A 24679-nucleotide genomic window follows, 5' to 3' on the forward strand; every position below is an offset into this window, starting at 1 on the left:
GAGGCAGCACTGTTCAGATATCTTCTCTACATAAATGTGGCAAAAAAAGTAGTTGTAGTGCATTTAATGCGGTGGTAACAGCTTTCCCTTAGATATTTTTGAGTTTGCACATTCCTATCGCTGGAGTTTCTTAGAGGGTTACCTTAGTTGCTGGAATATGTGCTTAAGCCATCTTCATCATATCCGAGGAGGAGCTTCTCCTTGGATCACCTTCCGTTCATCCCTCATTTATAAGTCTTTCACTGGGGGATCCTAATAACCATTTGCTTCTCCTCGGACAATTCAGCTGTCCCAGACAAAGGCCCAAGGCCCAACATGTCATTCTGGGCCTTTATCCCTACATGTCTTAATATTCTTAAGTTGTTTCGGCAACCAAAAAAAAAAAAAAAAAGTTGTCACGAAAGAGGAGTTCATGTAAAGTTTTTTGCAAAATGAAATATCTGTTTTGTAAGGCCACCAAACTTGATAATTTGCTAATGATAGAACCACTCACAACAATATTTGCATAGTTATATAGTTCCAACTAAAGCAATCAAGTATACTTTTAGTCTTCAAAAAACACATATCTACTAGTGGTTAAACATTCATCTTGGGTAATTTTAACTTTTCATATAATTTTACCTTTACATATTCATCTATTTTAATTTATTATTTTTTTTCCATAAAAAAAAATTTAGTTTAGATATTTATAAGTAAAAAATGAAATAATGGTTCATGAAGAATCAAAAACAAAAAACAAAAAAATATATTATCTATACATATTTATCTTGTGCGATTGTAACTTTACATATAATTTTGCATTTATATATTCATCTACTTTAACTTAGATGTTTATAACTTAATAATGAAATCTATAAATAAGGTAATTTAAACAATCATATTTCTACAATTCAAAAAGTCACAATTTTTTTTTTCAAAAAAATGCCTTTTACATTTCCTTGGAATTATTTATTAAAAAAAAATAAAAATAAATAATAATAATAATAATAATAATAATAAAAACTTTGACATACCACTAACCTAACGACTTCATAAATTACAAAAAATTTAAGGCTCATTATTACTTCTGTTAATATATTATGGATTTCTTAATTGATTGAGACCAAACTAGAGAAATGCCTTCCATATTTCCTTGAAAATTCCAAAAAAAAAAAAAACCTTTGACATACCATTAGTGTAACTACATCTATACCTATTTAAGCCATCCGTGATATCTATTTCTTATTGATGACCATAAAATTTACAACTAGCAAGAGAACATACAAAGAAATAAAGAGTAATGAAGGAAGAAAAAAAAAATGAAATCAAACGTCAATTAGTAACCATTATTTGGAAAATAAAAAAGGTGGTCAAGAGGAGTAAGAAATAAAATAAAGATGGCTATCTAATGGACATTGAAAACTTTATAGTGCAATAAAATTAACCATTACATTCACTTAATTAAATCAATAATCAACAATTAAATATAATAATACAAAATTTAAACTTAAAACTAATCTAACTCTGACTAGAGAAATTATATTTCCTATCATAACTAAAAATGAGATGTTCTTCAATAATTTAGAAATTTTATATATATATATATATATATATATATATGTATATATGTATGTATGTATGTATGTACGTATATAATCATAATCTTCATACACCATGGCTTAAAAAAATCTAATGAATAGTTCTTCCTCTTATTTAAAATTTCTATGTTATACAAATCATCAACCAAAAAATATATGATAATGATAAAAAACAAAACAAAAAAACAACATCGTAGACATGATTATGGGAAAATATGATAAAACTATTTATAAAAAAAATTATAAAAAATAAATAAATAAATAACTCTTTATAAAGTCTAGGGACTAAAATAGTTTTTTTTACCTAAAAAATTATCACACGCAATACACGGGTCTGCAACTAGTGTTTAATAATTTTGGTCCTCTAAGCAATGCTATCGAAATTGTTTTACATTACAAAACATTGTTGCAACTATCTTGACAATATTTCTCAATCTTCATATATTAACCTTCTCCATTCTAATCAATTTAAGCACTTCTAGAACTTGTAAAAAATTTTATGTAGATAAATATAAGAAAAAGTACAAAAGAAATATGCATTACACTAACTAAACAGTTCAATTATTTTACATTGTTTTAATTTATTTCTTATGTTATTTTTATCATGTTTTTGTATATTTAAGGAGTATCATGAATTGAAGAGCAACATATCGCCAAATTGACCAACGGAACCTAAGTGGACTAAAGTGAACCAAACTGGACTGAATGGACCTAAATGGGAAAGATGGACTGACATGAACCAAAGTGGACCAAAATGATTCTAATCATTTTAGACTCTAATTTGAATTATAATTGGATTTTTTCTCTATTTCAAATTTAAATGATATATATGATTATCTTTTGAGCAACAACTACTAAAATGTTACTTTAGAAATAATAAATCATAACTTCAATTGAATTGTAAATTATGAAATTAGGGTTAAGAGAAAAGAGGAATAATATATATATATATATATAGAGAGAGAGAGAGAGAGAGAGAGAGAGAGAGTTTAGGTGTTTGTCATGCCCTTAACTTAGCATATATTTATAACAGGGTTTATAGTATGTTTACAAAAATATCCTTATTAATTTGCTTAAAAAAAAAAAAAAAAAACAACACAACAACAACAACTAACTACTAGAAGTAATGTAACACTCTCCCTCAAGTTTGAATATAGAAATCAAATGAGTCTAGCTTGAAAGACAATTACTGAAAGGAGGCACGAGCTAAAGGTTTTATGAAAATATCATCCATCCAAACAAAGGGAATGACAATTTGACGCCAAGTTGAGTTGTAAACTATGAGAGAGAGAGAGAGAGAGAGAGAGAGAGAGAGAGAGAAGAGAGAGAGAGAGAGAGAGAGAGAGAGAGAGAGAGATTCGGGATTTTATTAGTTAAGCTCCCACCTTAGCATATATTTATATTCAAGTCTATAGCATGATTACAAAAATACCTTTATTAATATTCTTAGATAAAGAAATGATTAGAAATAACTTTATGACTTCCATGTAAACAAAATAAATCACGAGAAAAAAGGTAAAATCAAAAAATTAATCTAGCAAAGGAAATTTTGTGAGAAACTACATACAAAATTATTTCTAAATATACTATAGTAAAAATGCCTGAATTGAAAGGAAAAAAAAAAAATATATATATATATATATATATATAGATATATATATAAATGATAAATCCATTAACTAGTCATCAAGGGGAAAGTATTTTATAACCCGCACTCTCACCAGGTCAGCATACTGATTTGGTGGGACAAACTAATGGATGGATGACCTAAAAATTGAATTTTGTGAAACAAATACTTACCGTATTGGAGGAGTTGATTTCAGCGTCTCAACCCTCAATGCTTGACATCCTTGGATTTCTTGTAAGTATAGAGCTTACTCTTAATATTTCTAGAAAACGTAGTGCGAGGAGTTTTTACTCATCATGATATCTCTATCTGAGCTGTGAGGCTTGTACTCTTACGGAATTATTGCCATTATTATAATGCCTTTTATGAGAGCTGCTCTCCATATATTTATCAACAAAAATCAATGCCCAAATAATAGTCTCTCTCTGTTGTAGACATGAAGTTTAGTTGGTTAGATTGGTAGATAGTTCTTTTACTTCTAATAGAATCATGTTGTAAATTCAGCTTTACTATGTTTGCACTACCATTGTCATGCCTCAAGCTTAGGACATTAAAATCATGGGTAGGATTATTTACTAAGTCGCATGTCATTCAAATTAAAATTAGAACAATTTCAACTAATTAAATTATGCTGCTTGTTCATGGCATAATGAAATGTGCCTTAGCTTGATCTATAGTGTCCTTGATACTGTAGTGCAAATAATTTCAAAGCAAGCTTCTGTTTGTGAGTTAATCTTTGAACTGTTAATCATCAACAATAAAAATAGCAGATACAACTAATCCCCATGTTCGAATGATTATTAAGATGTCCAAATAATTCTTAGGATGGATCTTGTTTCTTTAATTTTTCTGAACTCAATAGATTGGATTTTCTAGGGTCATGATTCATGATCATGTTTATGTTGCTTTTAGCTTTTTATTTTGCTAGGGGTCACTTTTCCTAGAGAAGGTAGTGGTGCCTTTTTAATGTGGTATTCTCTCTTAAGTTCTCTTTTTGTTACTATAGATCTTAATTTTTTGCATGAGTGTAGTGTATCTAAGGACATTTGCTTTTTATATTTCAGAAGAGGAGGAAGCAAGTAATGATTAGAGGATTGGAGGTGATAATGTTAATGTTGAGTCAAAACATGTGTTGATGCCTATGCAAAAAAAAAAAAAAACCGTGTTGATGTTGATGATAGGTCTTTTTCTGAAATTGGCACATCCATGTATTTATTCCTCAACCTCAAGAAACCCAAGCTTTTGACCTGTGGAAAACTGCTCTGTTAGTCGCGATCACCATTTTCCCTTAAATTAAAATTTTACATCGAAGAGTCAATGGGTTCAGTTCAGTCTGTCAAAATCAAATTTGACCATTCTCTTCTTGACTTCTTCCACTAGGTATTAACCAATATAACAATGGTTTTTCTTTTGGCTTTCGTACAAAAATTGTAATTATCGTAAGGCAAATACGTATGAGAACATATTTGAGCGCAAGTGCTGGCACTACCTTTTGAGTAAAAGTAAATCTTTGCCTACGCTTATGTATATTTCAACTAAACTCTTGGGATTATACATAATACTGATACATTATCATTCTAGAGCTTTTATTTTTTTTTTTTTTCTTTTTCTTTTTCTTTTTTTGGAGCATTCTTGAAATCTCATTAACACCAAAACCGTTTTGCTAAAAGACACGGGCTCCCAGCTTTTCAAATAATACTAAAAGGCCATCAAAAGTCAAAAACAGCCTACCAAATGGGCACTAAGATACACCCATCAACCTAACTCAGAAATTCAGCCAAAACGAGAAGGCGTTGCCTGGACACAATATCAAGCTCTCAAGTAAATAAGGGAAAATTGGAGAAATTGGTTGTAGTATGGATGGCAAAGTCCAAACGTTATGTATTACTGGAATGAGCTCCTCATACATTTTTTTGAATATTTCATATTTATTTTGAAGTCGCATCATGCAATGCCTAAACTCACATTATTATGAAGTCCACTCAAACAATAAAACCGAAAACTATCAAACTTATATCCTACTCTTTTGATCAAACTTCATATAGCAAGTGCTAAAAATTGCAGTGCCATCCAACAGAAGAAAACGTCTGATGGTATTTTTTAATTGAGCGATGCTACCAATGCCATGTGCTCTATAAGGTCCAATACTCGGTTACTGTAAGGAAAAAAAAAACAACAAAAAATATGATCGGTCATACACAATTGCATGAAAATTGTTAGTAAAGGAGTTGCATTTGTCAATATCTTTGTGCGTTGGTGGCTGAGGAAGAGGGAGAAGCTGTACCTGTATCCCCACTCATTGTCGTACCATGAAACAAGCTTCATGAACGAGTTATTGAGCCCAATCCCTGCCTTTGCATCGAATATACTTGACCTGAAATGAAACAAAATCCATTGAAACCAAATGGAGATTGCAAATCTCAACGTCTTTTCAACTATAGTCTGTAAAAGCAAGCAAGGATGAGATTGACAAAGGTGCAGATCCTGGAATCTTGTGAAGTGCAGTGCAATTGCTAGGCACAAAGGTCGAAATATCAAGGAATAGAAGATGATGCATTTTCTAGTACTTTCTTAAAGAACATTATCACAGGAACCAGAAAGCCAATCCAGCACAAAATAGACAATTTTATTTCCACTGATGAATTCAAACAATTTCTATAAAACAAAGGAGGCCTCAAAGAGCTTGAAATTGCCATTTGCCAATATTTTTCACCAACATATAGAAGTAAAAGACCACAAAACAATCAAAGCACAAGAGAGAGATACCTTGAGTCACCAACAAAATCATTGGAGACAACATCCTCATCTGTGTATCCAAGAATGCCTCTCAGTGGCCCCTCTGAGGCATACCTGTATTTGAAAATTCCAAGGTGAATTCAGTCAATCATCAAGTAAAAACATCACATCATGAAAGACCCCAAACAACTGCCAAAAGAAGAGAATACACAAGATCACATAAAAAAAAATAAATAAATAAAAATAATTTTAAAAACAAAAAAACAACATACTTAATAGCTGCCTTGACGTCTTCATAGGAAGCACTCTTCTCAAGTCGACAAGTTAAGTCTACGACAGAAACATTAGGTGTTGGGACGCGGAAGGCCATTCCAGTAAGCTTTCCATTAAGCTGTGGAAGAACTTTCCCAACTGCCTGCAATACCAAAAACATTAAGTTACAATGACACTCACCACCAATATAAAGGGTTGTATCTAATGCAATTGTCCTAAATTATATTTCTTGGAGTAATCACCACACCTTTGCAGCACCAGTTGAACTAGGAATGATGTTTTGTGCAGCTCCACGGCCCCCTCTCCAATCCTTCATTGAAGGACCATCGACAGTTTTTTGAGTGGCTGAAAATAGAACACCATAAATTTGTTACAAAACATGCAACATGGTTTAACAGAGAGAGAGAGACAGAGACAGAGACCTGTAGTTGCATGCACTGTTGTCATTAGACCTTCAATGATACCGAATTCTTCATCAACCACCTGCAAAACAGGAGCGCAAAAAATTAGATAAATATCAAGAGAACAGGTAGACATTTCAAATTCATCTCCTACCAGGTTACTATTAAACATAAAAAGCAAAAGAATTATAAAAAAGATGAATAGAAGTTAATAAGCTTTAAGATGCGCAACCAGACCTTTGCTAAAGGAGCAAGACAATTGGTAGTGCAGCTTGCATTGGAAACAATATCCATGTTTGGCTTGTATGTCTTCTCATTTACTCCTACCACAAACATAGGTGCATCAGCTGATGGAGCTGATATTACAACTTTCTTGGCACCACCCTGCAGAGGCAAATCAAAAAAAGCTCAACTTAAAAATTGTAAATATGAAGAGTAAGTGATTCATAATAAAAGGAAATATATGGAGAGAGAGAGAGAGAGAGAGAGAGCATAATTGATTATCACACCAACCTTCTTGTGTGTCGAAGCCTTCTCAATTGTTGTGAAAACCCCAGAGGATTCGACAACATAGTCTGCTCCAAAATCACCCCAAGGAATCTCTGCTGGGTCCCTGAGAGAATAAGTAGTCATGGAAGTTACTCCTTAGTAGATATAACTTTAGATGTTCCCGCAATTAATACTAAATGCAGACACAAAGATAAGGACGAGATGTTAAGGCCAATACCTTTTACTTACAACTTTAATCTGTTTCCCATTAATTTCCAAAGTGGAGTCATCCAGGACCCGGATGGTTCCCTTGAAAACTCCATGAGTAGAGTCGTACTTAAACATGTATGCCTACAAAAGATGTACAGTAAGTTACTGCCAAACTATCATATCTAGAGAACTCAAACGACTAATTAGATCACTATCCTAATGTAAAAGAAGTTAATAGTCCAACTCTCCCACCTTGTGAGTAATAGAAAAGGGAAAAAAAGAAAACACAGGGATGCAACCAAATGTACACTCATAGAGTAAACCACAAGTTTCAAAACACCATATAATGTGTAGGCACCATAGCAAGCCAAGAGCTATATGGGTCCCTAATATAAGGACAATAGCACTAGCAGTCAGATGCCACTGTTTCAATCAGATCCTCTACAACTAAAAGTGCAAAGACAGCTTTCCGAGGTCCCACGTTAAGGAATAAGTACCCGGCTGCTTGTCGGAGGACCTCTTTATAGGGTTTCACACTTCCGCTCCAATTTATAGTAGCACCTCAAGAGAGTACAGGGCCTTATGTATTTATATTTTTTCTTGTAGATCAAGATCCCATTTCTCCCACTCCACTTGTTCTATTTAATTTCATTTCTAAATGGGTTTAGATCGAGATGCAAATAAAATTATGTTACAAAATTATTATATTTTATTAGATTAATTTTTGGATTTTAAAAGAATTTTTTTAGTTTTTGTTTCTAGGCCATTTAGTTGATGTGGCATATGTAAATGACACAGTATGTTTTCATTGGACCAACTATCACATGTGACATTCTTAGGTAGCATTTAACAGCCATCTAGGCACAGGCATGGACAGAATGGCTCCCAATCAAAACAAACCCTAATGTTAGAGGAGCAGATCAAATTTTTAGAACTTTAGGGAGCAAAATCAAAACTTCCCCAAATTTTAGGAGTGTAATTTGTGATTTAGACTTTAACTAAAACAGAAGGACTAACTAGTAGCAAAACCAAAATTTTTAAATTGGACTTCCATAATAATCACCAAATGTTCATCATCCAGTATCTTCAAATCTGTGATTTACAAGAAAGAAACTGAATGTACATACCATGTACTTAGCATCAATAAAAGGATCATTGACCGATACAACGTCAATACCATCCCTGGAGATTGCAACTCGAAGTACCAACCTTCCAATTCGACCAAAACCTGTGTAAGATGAGGATCATGGATATATCATCATTTGTAGGCAGAATGAAATAACTTCTGAATGATATGAGGCAATAAGAATTTTACTATTTTTAGTAGGTAAGCAAAGAAGTCACCTAGCTCATGCAATTGACATTTTAAGCGGTACATCATTTTGGCCACAAAAGACAGAGAATGGCACAAGCAACCACTAAGCCAAACTTAGTAGAACTGATAATCTAGAAACTTGAAGCCAAAATCAAGTTGACCAATAAGACTAAATAAATTTTTTCTTTATAGGAGAAACCAAGTTATACATTGTCTAGATAACAGACCATGCAAACAATCCATACAAGGTCCTACATGTATCAAACCAAAGTGCCACCTATAACGCAGGCCACCTAAATGACAAATGAATTCCCTAGTCCAATACTCATAAGTTACATTAAATAACTTGAACCAAATTTTAAGAGATCCTTCTAGAAAGGGTTGAAATCAGCAAGCACAAGGTAATGCATTTAATCTTAAAATCATCAAACCAAAGCATGAGAGAATTAATCACCATGATCCCACTAAAATTCAAACAAAAGCATCACAAAGTCTCTAATTACATTATTTTTATGGCCACAAAGAACAGAAGCTCCCATCCAACCCTAAAATGCAACCCACCAAATACCCCTTTTGTTGGCCCAGCACTCCGACCTACATCAGAAGCAACGCCCAAAGAAAATCCTGAGTGCTTACCATATTCAGAGGACATAACAGCAGATTGGACCCTATCCGAGTAATTTACCACATTGGGCATAACAAACAGAGTTTATATTCCATAACCAAGATAGATGGGACAGCTGTTATCATGTACTGAACTCTTTAAACTACTTAATAATAGACCCATAAGCAAACAATGAAAAAACCACAGAATTCTAGTAAAACTGTAAAATATCTCAACACTTAAACAATGTGCAAACCCATAAACCCCTTTATAAGTAGTTTCCTCTTTGGCATCCCAAGCCTTACTTTTCACCCGCTATTAACTAACATCAATAGTAAAAACCATAAAAGCAAAAACAATACACATAAATCACAATAATCTACTGCTATAAATCCTCACATTAACATCCAATCTTCAAGTCAACTATAAATATTCATTTAATTAATGCATAACCCTACAACTACAAACAAAAAAACAAACAAAAACAGTTTCAAACATGCTTTAACATACATTATCAACCTGCAAACCACTGTATTTCTAAAAACCAAAACAGAACACAACAACAGTACTCATAGGAAAACATACCGTTGATTCCAATCCTTGTTTTCCCACCAGTCCTTGATCCTAAACAAATAAACATAAAAGTGAGCATCACCAACAAGCACAAAATCACTAATACATCACAAAGAAATTTAAAATACAAATAATTTGTGTAATTTGCATTCATACTTGGAACTGTAGGAGGTACTTCAGTAGCAGTAGCCTTAACGGGCTGGACGCTCCTCACACTACATGTCCTGACAATTGATTCAATAATTCCAATTTCAATCACATCAAGAGAACAAGGAATTTTCATAACATATACATACACATACTGCATATACACAAACAGAGATACATACGTACATAATGTATAAAAATTAAAATTGTTGGATTACTCAACTGTAAGGAAGATGAGCCACTGGGAACAGAGGTACCGAAAAGGCTAGATTGGTGCTTCGACATGTTGAGGTTGCGACTGAAACTGATGCTTGAAACCTGAGAATTTTGAGAAGATTAGCAGAAAATTCATTAACTAATAACAATTATATTATTTTAATGTGTGTGTGATTCTTTCTGTAAATGCAGAGTAAAGAAATCAAGTTCCAATCGATATAGACATACATGATCTTATAAATAAAAAATTCAAATTCAAGCTAACTTGGACAAAATTGCAGTGATTTTAATTTTTTTTTTTATAGTAATAAAGTTTATTTTTAATAATGATTTCCTTCATTTTGCAACATTTTCTCACCAACCAAACGCCTCAGCAAAACAAATTTAAAAAATAAAATAAAACTAGTTAAAAGAAAAGTAATGAAATCAACTCTGAAATATATATATATATATATATATATATATATATATATGATCTAAAAATCTAATCAAACTCATTAGAAAATCAGCCAAATTGAACTGGTTTTTACACTCCTCGTGGTGCTTGAGTGATGAAGTTGCTAATAACCAAAAAAAAAAAAAAAGATTTCTTTCATTTCGGAAAATTTTCTCGGCAACCAAAAGCCTAAACAAAATTACATTTCCGTTTAGAAAAACAACAAAACCGAACCAAAAAAAAAAAAATCAACAAAAGCCGAATCGAAAAAAACAAAAACTCATCAAAGTTTATCGAAATGGATTCAGTGAAGTAATAAAGAATAACAACCTTGGAAAACCGATCGGACGGTGAAGAAGAGGCCTCGATGAAAGAAGCCGTAGGTGTAGCCGCAGATCTGAGCATAGTAGAAGCAGCCATTTTTCAACACACAAATTGCAAAGCTTTCTCTCTCACAGAGTCTCACACTCACAAAATAATATCTCTGTGAGAGAAAACCCTAAAAACGAAGCAAAGAGAGAGAAGGCTTTTTACGAAGCGTGCGGCTGAGGCCAATATATATATATATATATATATAAACAGAAATCAATGCGTTATGATTTGTTTTTTGATATTTTTAATTTTTATATTTATAAATGTGAAAAATCGAGCGGAGGTTCTTAGGCAAATAGAGAGATGGAACTGATTTTTTTTTTTTTTTTTGTCTGTCTGTCTGATTTTTTTTTTTTTTTTTTTTTTTTTTGAGAAGAAACTCTGTCTGTCTGACTTGCTTTGTAATTTGCCTGCGATTCGCTCTTTTTTTCTCTCTCTTTCTTTCTGTACTGCTTGCTTACTGTGTTTTAAAAAAAAAAAAAAAGCGCAGGTTGGCGGTGTATTCGAGGTCTTATCGTCTGGATTTATGTGTAAACCTGTAAGAATGGTGCACCGTTGGTTTTTGCCGGCCTAGGAATGGATGGTTGTGATATGTTGCTTTTCCAAACGTTGCTATGGTGGCCTGCGAGGGTTCTGTTTTTGGAAAGAAAACAGAGTTTTTTAAAAAATTAATAAAATTGTCATAAAATTTTGGATGTTTTGTCTTAATAGGAAAATGAAAATTAAAAATGAAAAAAAAGTTATACAAGTTGTTATTGGTAAGGTAATAAAATAATTTCAATGGTAAGATTAAATTAGAATCGATAAGTCGATAACAACTAATCATTTATAATTTATTGTGAAAATGTTATAGACATAATACTTCTCTAAAAATTTAGGTCCAATATTTTATGCTCTACTGTTCTAAACCAATACAATAGAGGCGTGGACAAAAAAATATATGTTACATGCAAGGACGGAGCTATTGTTGGACCTAGAGGGCAACCCCCCGGCGATTTAAAAAAAAATAGTATATAACTATATATATAATATATTATTTTTAACAATTTGTTTCAATAAAATTGCATTTTGCCCCCTTAAAAATATTATTGATATTTTTAAATGCTATAAAAAAAATATTAGCCCAACAACAAAAATTAAGTCCAAACAACACCCCAAAAACAAATACAAGAAAAAAAAAAAATCAAAGCCGATTCTAATCTACCTAGCCTAGGAGTAGGAAACACTCAACCTACCTCACAAATATAATAAAAGGGAAAAAAGAAGGGGATTTCTAAGCCATTCAAAAAACAAAAAACAAAAAAAAAACAAAAAAAAACAAAAAAAAAACAAAAACAAAAAAAAGAAGAAGAAGAAGAAGGAAAACCTAACTAACTTACGGCTAAATACAAAGGAGAGGAATTCGGCAACTAGTGGCAAAAGCAAAGGTATCCTCTCATAGAATAGAGCACCTAAGCAAGAGTAGGGAGTCAGAGACGCTGGGAGCCTGGGACGGAGATACTCAAAGCAGAATAAACTAGAGTAAAAAGAAATAGTTAAATAGAAGTAAAATTCTGTCTGACCCATCTTTGTCTTTAGCCCATAATTTATATTCTTTTATAAATGAAAAAGTTGTCATTTGATAAACACAACACCACACGCAACAATCAACTCTTATTGCCATTGATGTTTTGTAAATTTTTTTTTTTTTTTTTTTGTAATTTTGTCTTTAGCAATAGCCTGTGATGTTTTGTGATTTTTTTTTTTTTTTTTTGTAGTTTTGTCTATAGTGTTTTTGTCTATTAGTTAGTGTCTAATAGACCTCTCACATACAATATATTAAGAAGATGAGTTCCATTTTCATAAATAATTGCATTATAATATCTTTAAAAACAATAATTTTGTGTATTTTTCTTTATTGATAGTTTATTAAATTAATATTTATTTGGAGTTTCAAAATTTTTTTCTTTTTGTTGATACTTCTTCCCCTTAACTCCAAGTTTTAGCTTTGTTCCTTGTCTTTCTTGTATAGTGTCTTATGCATTAAAACACTCAAAATCTTGGAAGTTGGAACTAAGGTAGAATTTACCCAATAAACTATTGGTTTATGTCAAAATTCTGTCGTTCTATAGTTTCCCACGCCCACCTCCTCATTGCATCTAGGCACATCATACCATACTCCTCAAGCCTTCACTTCAAAAATGGTAATCTATTTTTGATGGTATATTTTTCATAAATATAAAATTCAAAAATTAAAAGAAAATATTTATTTTAGTATTGTACTTTTTTTTATTTGTTTCAATAATAATTTATTCAATCAAAAAATGAGTTAAACTTATTACACACAAACAGTTTTACACACTCTCAAGAGCTATTGGGTGTAATAAACACTATTCGCAAAAAAAAATATTGTAACAAATTTGTAAACTATTTGTTATAAAAAAAAATTTTATAAAAAAACTGTGGGGCCCAAACGATTTACGGGCCGGGCCCATCTACCTGGGGAAAATCCGAAGGCCCAAGCCGAGGAGGGCTATGGCCCAAACTCGACCAAATAGCCAATGGACATCGCCGAGGACGGCTCAGTCCTCGGCAGACCCAAAGTTCCCCCCCTGAAAGGAGGGCAGAAACGGTATAGGACCGAAACCAGGACAAAAGATCTAAAATATCCAGGGAAAGCTGCTCTTACTGCCATTCAATGCTCTGAACCTGACAGAGCTGCAGTTCTTGACTTTTACAACCACCCCCAACGACTTTGAATATGGACTGATGGGACAAGTATCAATTTTGGAAAGATTGACCCTATACGTGGACGAAGGACAATAAACGCAGGCGAATATAAAAGGAAAAGGAAGTAACCTGAAAAGGGGTTGGGAAAAATGGCCAGAAACCTGAGCCTCCCAGCCCACCTCCAGGAGAAAGACTCCAGGGGTGTAGAGAAACTTAAGCTCACACGAACACCGCGAAAACCCACCGCCTGTCAACCAGGGCCTAGCCTTTCAAACCCACGCTCTACAAATGATATTGTTAGGGGCCTTTTTACGTGCGAACCCGACACTGTTACGGTCCGTCACGAATCGCGTCCTTACAATTGGCGCCGTCTGTGGGAAGGCTTGTGTGTTGGTATGGGAAGTGGGTCGATAGAGTTTCTTCGTTATATCTAACCGTCGGTTATAGAGTCCTAGCATAAAGTTCTGTTAGGAACTACGTTTCTTGACTAGGGGCTGGGTTGAGGAACTAACTCCCTTGAAGCCAAGGTCCCCTGTAGAGAGTAGACTAAGCACCTGGTAACGTTAACCGTATGGATAAACTCTAGGGGCTTGGCCGAGGAGCTAACTCCCCTAAAGCCAAGATCCCACGCAAAGAGAAAACTAGGTTTTGGACAGAACCAAGGCATTGCATGGTCCACGGACCCAAGCCTCAGGGGAAACCAACTACCTGGATGTGGAAAACTAGGTTTTGGACAGAACCAAGGCATTGCATGGTCCACGGACCCAAGCCTCAGGAGAAACCAACTACCTGGATGTGGAAAACTAGGTTTTGGACAGAACCAAGGCATTGCATGGTCCTCGGACCCAAGCCTCAGGAGGAAACCAACTACCTGGATGTGGAAAACTAGGTTTTGGACAGAACCAAGGCATTGCATGGTCCTCGGTCCCAAGCCTCAGGGGAAACCAATTACCTGGATGTAATGAAAACTAGGTTTTGGACAGAACCAAGGCATTGCATGGTCCTCGGACCCAAGCCTCAGGGGAAACCAACTACCTAGATGTGGAAACTAGGTTTTGGACAGAACCAAGGCATTGCATGGTCCTCGGACCCAAGCCTCGGGGGAAACCAATTACCTGGATGTGGAAAACTAGGTTTTGGACAGAACCAAGGAATTGCATAGTCCTCGGACTCAAGCCTCTGGGGAAACCAACTACCTGGATGTGGAAAACTAGGTTTTGGACAGAACCAAGGCATTGCATAGTCCTCGGACTCAAGCCTCTGGGGAAACCAACTACCTGGAAGTAATGAAAACTAGGTTTTGGACAGAACCAAGGCATTGCATGGTCCTCGGACCCAGCATCAGGGAGAACCAACGTATGGTGTGGAAACTAGGGTTTTGGACAGAACCAAGCATTGCATGGTCACGGACCCAAGCCTCAGGGGAAACAACTACCTGGAATGTGGAAAACTAGGTTTTGGACAGAACCAAGGCATTGCATGGTCCCCACACGGACCAAGCTCAGGGGAAACCAACTACCTGGATGTGGAAACTAGGGTTTTGGACAAGAACCAAGGCATTGCAGTGGTCCACGGACCCCAAGCCTCAGGGGAAACCAACTACCTGGATGTGGAAAACTAGGTTTTGGACAGAACCAAGGCATTGCATGGTCCACCGGACTCAAGCCTCTGGGGAAACCAACTACCTGGATGTGGAAAACAAGGTTTTGGACAGAACCAAGGCATTGCATGGTCCTCGGACTCAAGCCTACGGGGAAACCAATTACCTGGATGTGGAAAACTAGGTTTTTGGACAGAACCAAGGCATTGCATGGTCCACGGACCCAAGCCTCAGGGGAAACCAACTACCTGGATGTGGAAAACTAGGTTTTGGACAGAACCAAGGCATTGCATGGTCTTCGGACCCAAGCCTCAGGGGAAACCAACTACCTGGATGCAATGAAAACTAGGTTTTGGACAGAGCCAAGGCATTGCAAAGTCCTCGGACTCCAGCCTGTGGGGAAACCAACTACCTGGATGTAATGAAAACTAGTTTTTGGACAGAACCAAGGCATTGCAAAGTCCTCGGACTCCAGCCTGTGGGGAAACCAACTACTTGGATGAGGAACCAACTATTTAAAGAAAAAAAACTATGGCCCGTAGACCTCGAAATCCCTCCGAAGAGAACTCCGCGTCAGCAGACGAGTTAATACCTTGATTGCGCGGATTCCTCGGTCTACCCTCGGATCCCCAGTATCAAAGGGGTTGATGCGATACGGCGCAACATATTACCCCAAAAGCACAACCAAAGTCCCTCGCTACTTAGCTACCCTTTCAGACGAATTATTTAGAGATTATCGTTCTCGGACATTGGTCTAGCATGCATCGCGTATTACTCAGCGCTTATCCCGGTTAGTTTCAAGAATTTAACTTATCGAAAGTTACCATTGTTATACTTGATAATATTTATGAGTTTAAATTAGTAGGAACCTGTGTTAAAGCATTTTTTCTGCCCGGAATATCCTTAAGGGCAAGCTTGCACTTAATATTCATGCATAAAGTAGTTGTTACGAAGAAGAAAGATATGTATGGAGAAATAGACACATGTTTTATTAAAACAAAGGAACAGTACAGTGTACAAGGAAAAGCTGGAATTAGCTTACACTAAAGCTGACTACATAAGTAAAGGAAAATACAAGCGAGTGGAGAGAAGGCCGTGGGGACAGCTCAGAAGAGAGGTTGGCTACTGCGCCAAGTTATTGTCGAAGGAAACTATTCCTCGACACTTCTGCATGCCCATAACTCAGGCAGCCAAAGAACCTGACCTCAGGCTAACACCATCTACAGAAAGGGTGCTAGGAGCTTGAGGTTGGGAAGCCCCCACAAAAATTTGCCTGCTACAAGGCAGACAGTGCTGATGGTGGAAATTCCTTCTCTGGACATACCGAAAAACTGGCATGACCAGAACCTGCTTCGGATTTTGACTAAAAGAGGGAAAGAGACCCTCTCCCCTATGACGAAATGGAATGCTCCCTTGAACTTGCACCTCCTTGGTCCGTACCTCCCTACTCTGAGTCTCGGAGAGGCATGGCGCCTTTGTGGCGGAGGGAACTCCTTTTTCCCAAGCCCTGCCTCAAGCATGATGAACTAAGGGAGGAATCTGAAAGAATTGTGTGTGGATAGAGCAACTTTCTCTCCTATTTATGTTAAAAGATAAGGTGGTGGCATTTAATTCGCGCAGCGTCCCAAGGAACGCTATAGACAAAACGTCTCCGGCTCGACTTCCAACGTCGTCTGCAACCCTGAGGTTAAAGGAGTCTCGAGAAGGTGCACCTCGAACACCGGGACACCAAAAGGTACCGCGTGATTAAAAGTTATGGAAACACCTCTTAATTTGTGAGCCCAGTAAATTCGCGGCCCAGGCCCGTTCGGCATATGGGCCCTGGGACAGAACCAAGGCCTTGTATGGTCCTCGGACTCAAGCCTATGGGGAAGCCAAGCACGAAAAATTATAGAAAATTACAAGTTTTTGGGCAGAACCAAGGCCTTGTATGGTCCTCGGACTCAAGCCTATGGGGAAGCCAAGCACGAAAAATCATAAAAATTACAAGTTATTGGACAGAACCAAGGCCTTGTATGGTCCTCGGACTCAAGCCTATGGGAAAACCAAATACTTGGATAAGAAAAGGTTTGACTCTCATAAAAAAAGGTTACTTGGTAAAAACGTTAGGTCACTTCGTCCACGGCTTAAACGCCATAAAATGTTAAGGCCAATAAAGGTGTAAGGAAGGGGGTGGAACGCCCCAGCATTTAGTCGTATAAAAGGGGCTATTCATTTGGCAGGAGATATGTCCTCGGACGGCTATTTTTCACACGGCATCAAGCCTTCGGTTCTTTCCTCGGCTAGTTCCGGGTGAATACTATTTTTTACGGGTCGGCCTTATTGTGCCAAGCACTTCTATTAAAGCTATGGCGACATCATTTTATTATCAAATATTATGGTCTTAGTCGTCATTGATTTAGATGCTATATTATTGTGCCGAGCAGCGCTTGCAAATTTATGAAAACATAGAGACACAACATGCGAAATAAGGTAGACAACAATTTTTATTAATATAAAAAAATTATTACAACATACAAAAAGGGGCTCAGACGAGCCTATACAAAATGTAAACTGCCTAAACAACCATTACATCTATAGTACAGAAAAGTAAACTGTCAAGCGTCTTTTAAACTCGTCTTCAAAGTTTCTCCAATCTCTGCCTCATCGCTGCTCATACTGAGAGAGGGATTCACTTTAAAAAAGGAAAATGAATGAAGAAGAAGGAAATAGTAAGGAAGAAATCAAAGAAGAAGATGGAGGACATGAGTAAAGAAGGAGGAGAAGAAGAGAGAGAGATGAAGAGACAAAGAGAGGAACAAAAGATAGAAAAGAAACAGCACCAGGGCGGAACTGGTGCTGGGAAGACAATAAGAAGAGGGGGGGGAGGGCACCAAGGAGCAAAAGAGGGAGAAGCAGAAGCACTTAGCCCCTGCCTCCGCCCTGACTCCTAACACGCCGGTGCCATATTAGGTACGCTCGTGAGGAGCCGGATGGTAACGATCTTGGGTGTTCTCGACTCAGTCACGTCGAAAGTTTGACGTGACGAGTCCCTGCTTCGGATTTTGACTGAAAGAAGGATGAGGTTGATTTTGAGTCTTCGCCATCCTTGTCCCGATCGAGCCATGATAAGCTTTATCGGAACGTGGCGTTTTTGGGAGGGGTGGGGCTTTTGCATCCCTTGTTGTTATGGTAAAGTATTTTACGACTAAGTGTATAAACCGGCGAGTAAACCGAATCTCAAGGGAGGCTAAGTATTCCAGAGTCGCAGGAGGATGAAAAGGGATTTTTGGTAAAAACAATAACCTCCTCCTGCCCTACTTATACAAAGGGCGGAGCGGAGGGCATTTAATAGGTTCAGATCTCCGAAGGAATCAGCGAACCCAAACACGCCGGTTCCACTTCTCCACCCCATCAAAATAAACCGTCGAATTAAAGTAACCTCGTGAATAGTGATTATTAAAAGCACGTTTTGGGATACCCAAGCGGTAAGAGCGCATCAAGCGCGAAATCAAAAGGCTACCTCATAGACCGGCGCGTTTCTTGGACAGATGAGAAGCCGCCAGCATCATTAAAGGGCCAAACTGATTGGGCCGTAGGAAGAGGTTTGGCATCACCAAAACCCCCCTTTCCAACCAAGAGGTTGGACAGCCGGGTTTTGAGGGGCTATTGTGGGGCCCAAACGATTTACGGGCCGGGCCCATCTACCTGGGGAAAATCCGAAGGCCCAAGCCGAGGAGGGCTATGGCCCAAACTCGACCAAATAGCCAATGGACATCGCCGAGGACGGCTCAGTCCTCGGCAGACCCAAAGTTCCCCCCTGAAAGGAGGGCAGAAACGGTATAGGACCGAAACCAGGACAAAAGATCTAAAATATCCAGGGAAAGCTGCTCTTACTGCCATTCAATGCTCTGAACCTGACAGAGCTGCAGTTCTTGACTTTTACAACCACCCCCAATGACTTTGAATATGGACTGATGGGACAAGTATCAATTTTGGAAAGATTGACCCTATACGTGGACGAAGGACAATAAACGCAGGCGAATATAAAAGGAAAAGGAAGTAACCTGAAAAGGGGTTGGGAAAAATGGCCAGAAACCTGAGCCTCCCAGCCCACCTCCAGGAGAAAGACTCCAGGGGTGTAGAGAAACTTAAGCTCACACGAACACCGCGAAAACCCACCGCCTGTCAACCAGGGCCTAGCCTTTCAAACCCACGCTCTACAAATGATATTGTTAGGGGCCTTTTTACGTGCGAACCCGACACTGTTACGGTCCGTCACGAATCGCGTCCTTACAAAAACTATAAAAGACTTTTTTATGATATTTCTTTTCTAAATAGATATAAAGAAAAAAAAATATCATTCAGGTGTTTTCTAACAACAAATTATATTTTAAAGATGTTTTTTATAAAAATAAATAAATAATTAGAGCCAAACAACCTTAAACCCTCTCTTAATCTGAGCCAACAACTCAGGCAGATCTTCACCGTTGATCTACGTGAGTCTTAATAGAAAATAGACGGTCTAGATGCATGGGAGTATAAAAATACAATGAAATTGGAAGTAGAGGAAAGGGGTTGGTATGAAAAATGCGTAGGCGAGTTTGTCGTGAGTCGTGACTCAAGACGCCCTCCTCGAAGGCCACGTCGGACACAGTCTGGGCCTCCTTTGGGCTTTTCTTATTTTTTAGATTTTAAGTCGGTCCTACTGGTCGGCTGGGTACAGTTTCGGCTTTGGGTACGGTTAACCCTGTTAAAGGTTAGGTTAGTGAGAATTTGAGCTAACCGATGAGTTGAATTTTGAGCAAAACAACTTAGAAGCCATACCTGGTTTTATTATTAATTAGAATTAGGTTAACTTGCACAGTTTGGGATCATTTTAATTTTATCTCCTAACAAAAATGTTTCAAGATTTGCATCCATAATCCTAACTTTAAGTATTGTTTAGATTTAAGTCATTACATTAATCTGTCATGATAATGAGTTTGTTAAGTGCTAACTAATCTAAAAATGTCTTCTTCATTGTTTTCCTTTTTTTCATTCAAAACTTTGTCGTTTTTGAATCTTATTAGAGTCGTGTTAGATATTATTTTGGCTAAAATTACAATTTACAACATTAAAGTTAGGGATTTGATTTTGCCTCCTAAATTTTCAAATTTTGGATTTATAAAATTTCATCCTTTTGAGTTAAGATGACATTTAAGGAACATCTCATCAAGGCGCATGAACGAAAGGGTTTAAATCCAAATGATAAGTAACGTTAGGGATATGGATCTAAATTTTAAAACTTTAAAGGAAAAAATCAAAATCACCTCAAATTTTAAGGGTATAAATTGCAATTTAGTCTTGAAAAAATATTCATGAATCATGAGGCACATTATTTTTTTGGAAAGTTCTTTAAACCCATTACAATGACAATCATAAAATAATCATATTAATAGTGATTTTGAAGTGTTTTAAACTCCATCATAACAACCGCTTGTGATTATGTGATGATAATCATATATTCATTTTAATAACGTATTTTCAAGTGTTTTAATTTATATATTTTCTTCATAAATATAAATAAAATATCAAGATTAAAACATTTGAAATGAACGGTTCTAACTGTAGAGGGTATCATATTCCAAGTGTACCATGGAAGAACCCACTATTTATTGGTCACATAATGGAGTGAAAATATTTAATGTAGTTGGACTGGAGGAAAACTATGTTCATGTATAGAATATTTTATCTCAAACAACCTAACTAAAGATGGTCTTGACAATAAAAGAATCGGTTAATTTTTATGCTCCCTATTAAGTTACAGTCCAAATTACCCCTTAAAAAAGTGTAGGCAAATAATATGAAAACCCTAATTTAAATAGAAGATATAGAATAGATAGATTCAATCATCTCAAAAAAAAAAAAAAAAAAGAGAGAGAGAAAAGTTTAGGATCAATAATATAAAATATCATGGTCAATTGCTAGTAATTCAAAATACTTCAACTAATAAAATTGCTATATTTTAATTATTTAATGACGATTATTGCAAATATGATATAATTTGATATTGTTTGTCAAAAAAATCTGATGAGACTAGCCTGATATGGTAAGGAAATCTAACACTATTAGCTAGCTATATTTGAAAACGGCATTTATTATATACAAATGATGTTTATTTGTCATTGACAAGAAAGTTCATTGTTTCTGTAGTGGCTAATAAAAGTATGTTAGTTTTTCATTATCACTACTAATTATGAAAAATTGGCATATTCATTGTTAAGTGACATCTTATGAGGTCTTAGGGTTTCACTTTGCGGAACAAGGACAGCAACCTTTTCATGCCAACTGTGCAAAAGAAGAAACATTGAAAGCAAATGGCATTAAAATAAGAAAAAGAAAGTGTGGGGGGAAAAAAAGTCAAAGAAGAACAATTAACTAAAAATATTATAATTTCTAGTTGAAGAAGAGAGTGGATCACCTCTTCGAAGAAACGAATGGTCCAGTTTGTATTGAAACTCAAACTTACTCTAATGTCTCTAATTTTTAAACAATGATAGATTAACCAAATCATCTTTGGCTGCACCAAAACATTATAAACAATTATAAAACTATTGAAGCCATAAAAAATTGTGAGGTAGCTTTCAATAAATGAGTTTAACAATGACTAAACAAGCTTTAGTAGAAGTTGGGTACGGTTCAAATATTAACTTATTAAGTGTGCGTTTGTTTCAGCTTCTAACTAAACAAGTTTTAGTAAAAGTTGGGTACAGTTCAAATATTTACTTATTAAGCGTGCGTTTGTTTCAATTTCTAAAAATTGAAACGCACTTTTTGAAACCAAAAAAATAAAATGTGCGTTTAGTAAGGTTTTAAAAGTTATTTCTTCTAAAAAACTACATTTTGAAATGTGAATAAGAGTACTTTAACAATGGACAGCTCTCAGATACTTTTGCAAAAACCAATGCATGTTTCATAAATATTACCATTGGAGGCAGTATTCAATTATCAAATTGCCCAAATATTTTATTGAAAACCCAATTTTATCCTTTGATAAATCAAAGAATAACACCTCTCTGGAGCACACCTCTCTGGAGCTCACCTCACGCTAGATTCCTCTCTCCCAAATATGTTTATATATATATATTGTGGGTCCGAGAGTTCTGCAGTCCGGCCCAAACTCTATCTGGGCCCAGGGCCCGTGCCGAGGAGGTACCTTGCCGAAGACGAATGCTCAGTGGCCGAGGTAGCAAGGGGAACGGCTGAGAACTTACCCTGTCCTCGGCATTCCATAGCTTCAACAGGAAGACCAACACCTTGGTGTAGGCAGTCCCCAAACAGCCCCCTCAAAGGGATGTGAACGGAATGGGGCCCATAGGGAAGCAGGGTGTGAACTCGGACCAGGGAAAGTGCGTCCCACCCCCTTCAGTAAATGCACCTGCCAATACCCAGAGCTGGTTAATGAGAAAAGACGTTTGGGCGGTGCAAACGTCGATCCATGCAACTAATAGAAAGTTAGACGGGACAGCTGATGGGATGGATACAGAAATAAGCTCCTGCCTGACCTACAAGTGGAGGGTCAGGATCAGCCAAGACGGACTACATAATAAAAAGGAAGGTGCGCCAAGAGAGGGGCTGGGAAAAATGGCCAGAAACCAGGGCCTCCCAGCCCACCTCCAGGAGAAAGACTCCAGGGGTGAAGGAAAACCGAAACTTGTATGAATACCACGAAAAGCCCACCGCCTATCATTCAAGGCCTAGCCTTCCAAACCCACGCTCTACAAATGATATTGTTAGGGGCCTTTTCACGAGCGAACCCGACACTGTTACGGTCCGCCACGAAACGCGTCCTTACAATTGGCGTCGTCTGTGGGAAGGGCTTGTGTGTTGGTATAGGAAGTGGGTCGGTAGAGTTTCTTCGTTATATCTAACCGCTGGTTATAAAATTCTAGTATAAAGTTCCGTTGGGAACTACGTTTCTTGATTAGGGGCTTGGTTGAGGAGCTAACTCCCTTAAGGCCAAGGTCCCCCGTAAAGAGCAAACTAGGCACTTTGTAACGTTAACCGTATGGATAAACTCTAGGGGCTTGGCTGAGGAGCTAACTCCCCTAAGGCCAAGATCCCGCACAAAGAGAAAACTAGGTTTTGGACAGAACCAAGGCATTGCATAGTCCACCGGACTCAAGCCTCAGGGGAAACCAACTACCTGGATGTAATGAAAACTAGGTTTTGGACAGAACTAAGGCATTGCATAGTCCACCGGACTTAAGCCTCAGGGGAAACCAACTACCTGGATGTAATGAAAACTAGGTTTTGGACAAAACCAAGGCATTGCATAGTCCACCGGACTCAAGCCTCAGGGGAAACCAACTACCTGGATGTAATGAAAACTAGGTTTTGGACAGAACCAAGGCATTGCATGGTCCTCGGACTCAAGCCTCAGGGGAACCAACTACCCTGGATGTAATGAACTAGGTTTTGGACAGAACCAAGGCATTGCATGGTCTCTCGGACCCAAGCCTCAGGGAACACTACCTGTATGAATGAAACTAGGTTTTGGACAGAACCAAGGCATTGCATAAGTCCACCGGACTTCAGCCTCAGGGGAAACCAACTACCTGGATGTAATCGAAAACAAATAGGTTTTGGGCCAGAGCAAGGCTTGCCATAGTCCACCGGATCAAGCCTCAAGGGAAACCAACTCACTGGATGTATATGAAAACTAGTTTTGACAGAACCAAGGCATTGCATGGTCCTCGGACCCAAGCCTCAGGGGAAACCAACTATCTGGATGTAATGAAAACTAGGTTTTGGACAGAACCAAGGCATTGCATGGTCCTCGGACCCAAGCCTCAGGGGAAACCAACTATCTGGATGTAATGAAAACTAGGTTTTGGACAGAACCAAGGCATTGCATGGTCCTCGGACTCAAGCCTCAGGGGAAACCAACTACCTGGATGTAATGAAAACTAGGTTTTGGACAGAACCAAGGCATTGCATGGTCCTCGGACCCAAGCCTCAGGGGAAACCAACTATCTGGATGTAATGAAAACTAGGTTTTGGACAGAACCAAGGCATTGCATGGTCCTCGGACCCAAGCCTCAAGGGAAACCAACTATCTGGATGTAATGAAAATTAGGTTTTGGACAGAACCAAGGCATTGCATGGTCCTCGGACCCAAGCCTCAGGGGAAACCAACTATCTGGATGTAATGAAAACTAGGTTTTGGACAGAACCAAGGCATTGCATGGTCCTCGGACCAAGCCTCAAGGGAAACCAACTATCTGGATGTAATGAAAACTAGGTTTTGGACAGAACCAAGGCATTGCATGGTCCTCGGACCCAAGCCTCAGGGGAAACCAACTATCTGGATGTAATGAAAACTAGGTTTTGGACAGAACCAAGGCATTGCATGGTCCTCGGACCCAAGCCT

General features: G+C 37.2%; 1 protein-coding gene across 1 annotated transcript; it reads right to left on the reverse strand.

Moving 5' to 3' along the window:
- Positions 1 to 5042: 5042 nt before the first annotated feature.
- On the reverse strand, positions 5043 to 11280 carry LOC115960803 (glyceraldehyde-3-phosphate dehydrogenase GAPCP1, chloroplastic-like). The gene is made up of 14 exons (XM_031079793.1): positions 10935 to 11280; positions 10176 to 10270; positions 9962 to 10029; positions 9818 to 9856; positions 8441 to 8541; positions 7342 to 7454; positions 7128 to 7227; positions 6852 to 6998; positions 6636 to 6696; positions 6461 to 6558; positions 6213 to 6355; positions 5971 to 6054; positions 5489 to 5578; positions 5043 to 5359 (listed from the first exon to the last, which is right to left on the reverse strand). Exons 1-14 carry the CDS (start codon positions 11022 to 11024, stop codon positions 5305 to 5307), a joined length of 1284 nt encoding a protein of 427 aa, XP_030935653.1. The 5' UTR covers positions 11025 to 11280; the 3' UTR covers positions 5043 to 5304.
- Between the last annotated feature and the right edge of the window lie 13399 nt (positions 11281 to 24679).

This window comes from Quercus lobata, chromosome 9 (genome assembly GCF_001633185.2).
Source record: "Quercus lobata isolate SW786 chromosome 9, ValleyOak3.0 Primary Assembly, whole genome shotgun sequence".
NCBI classification, from domain to species: domain Eukaryota; kingdom Viridiplantae; phylum Streptophyta; class Magnoliopsida; order Fagales; family Fagaceae; genus Quercus; species Quercus lobata.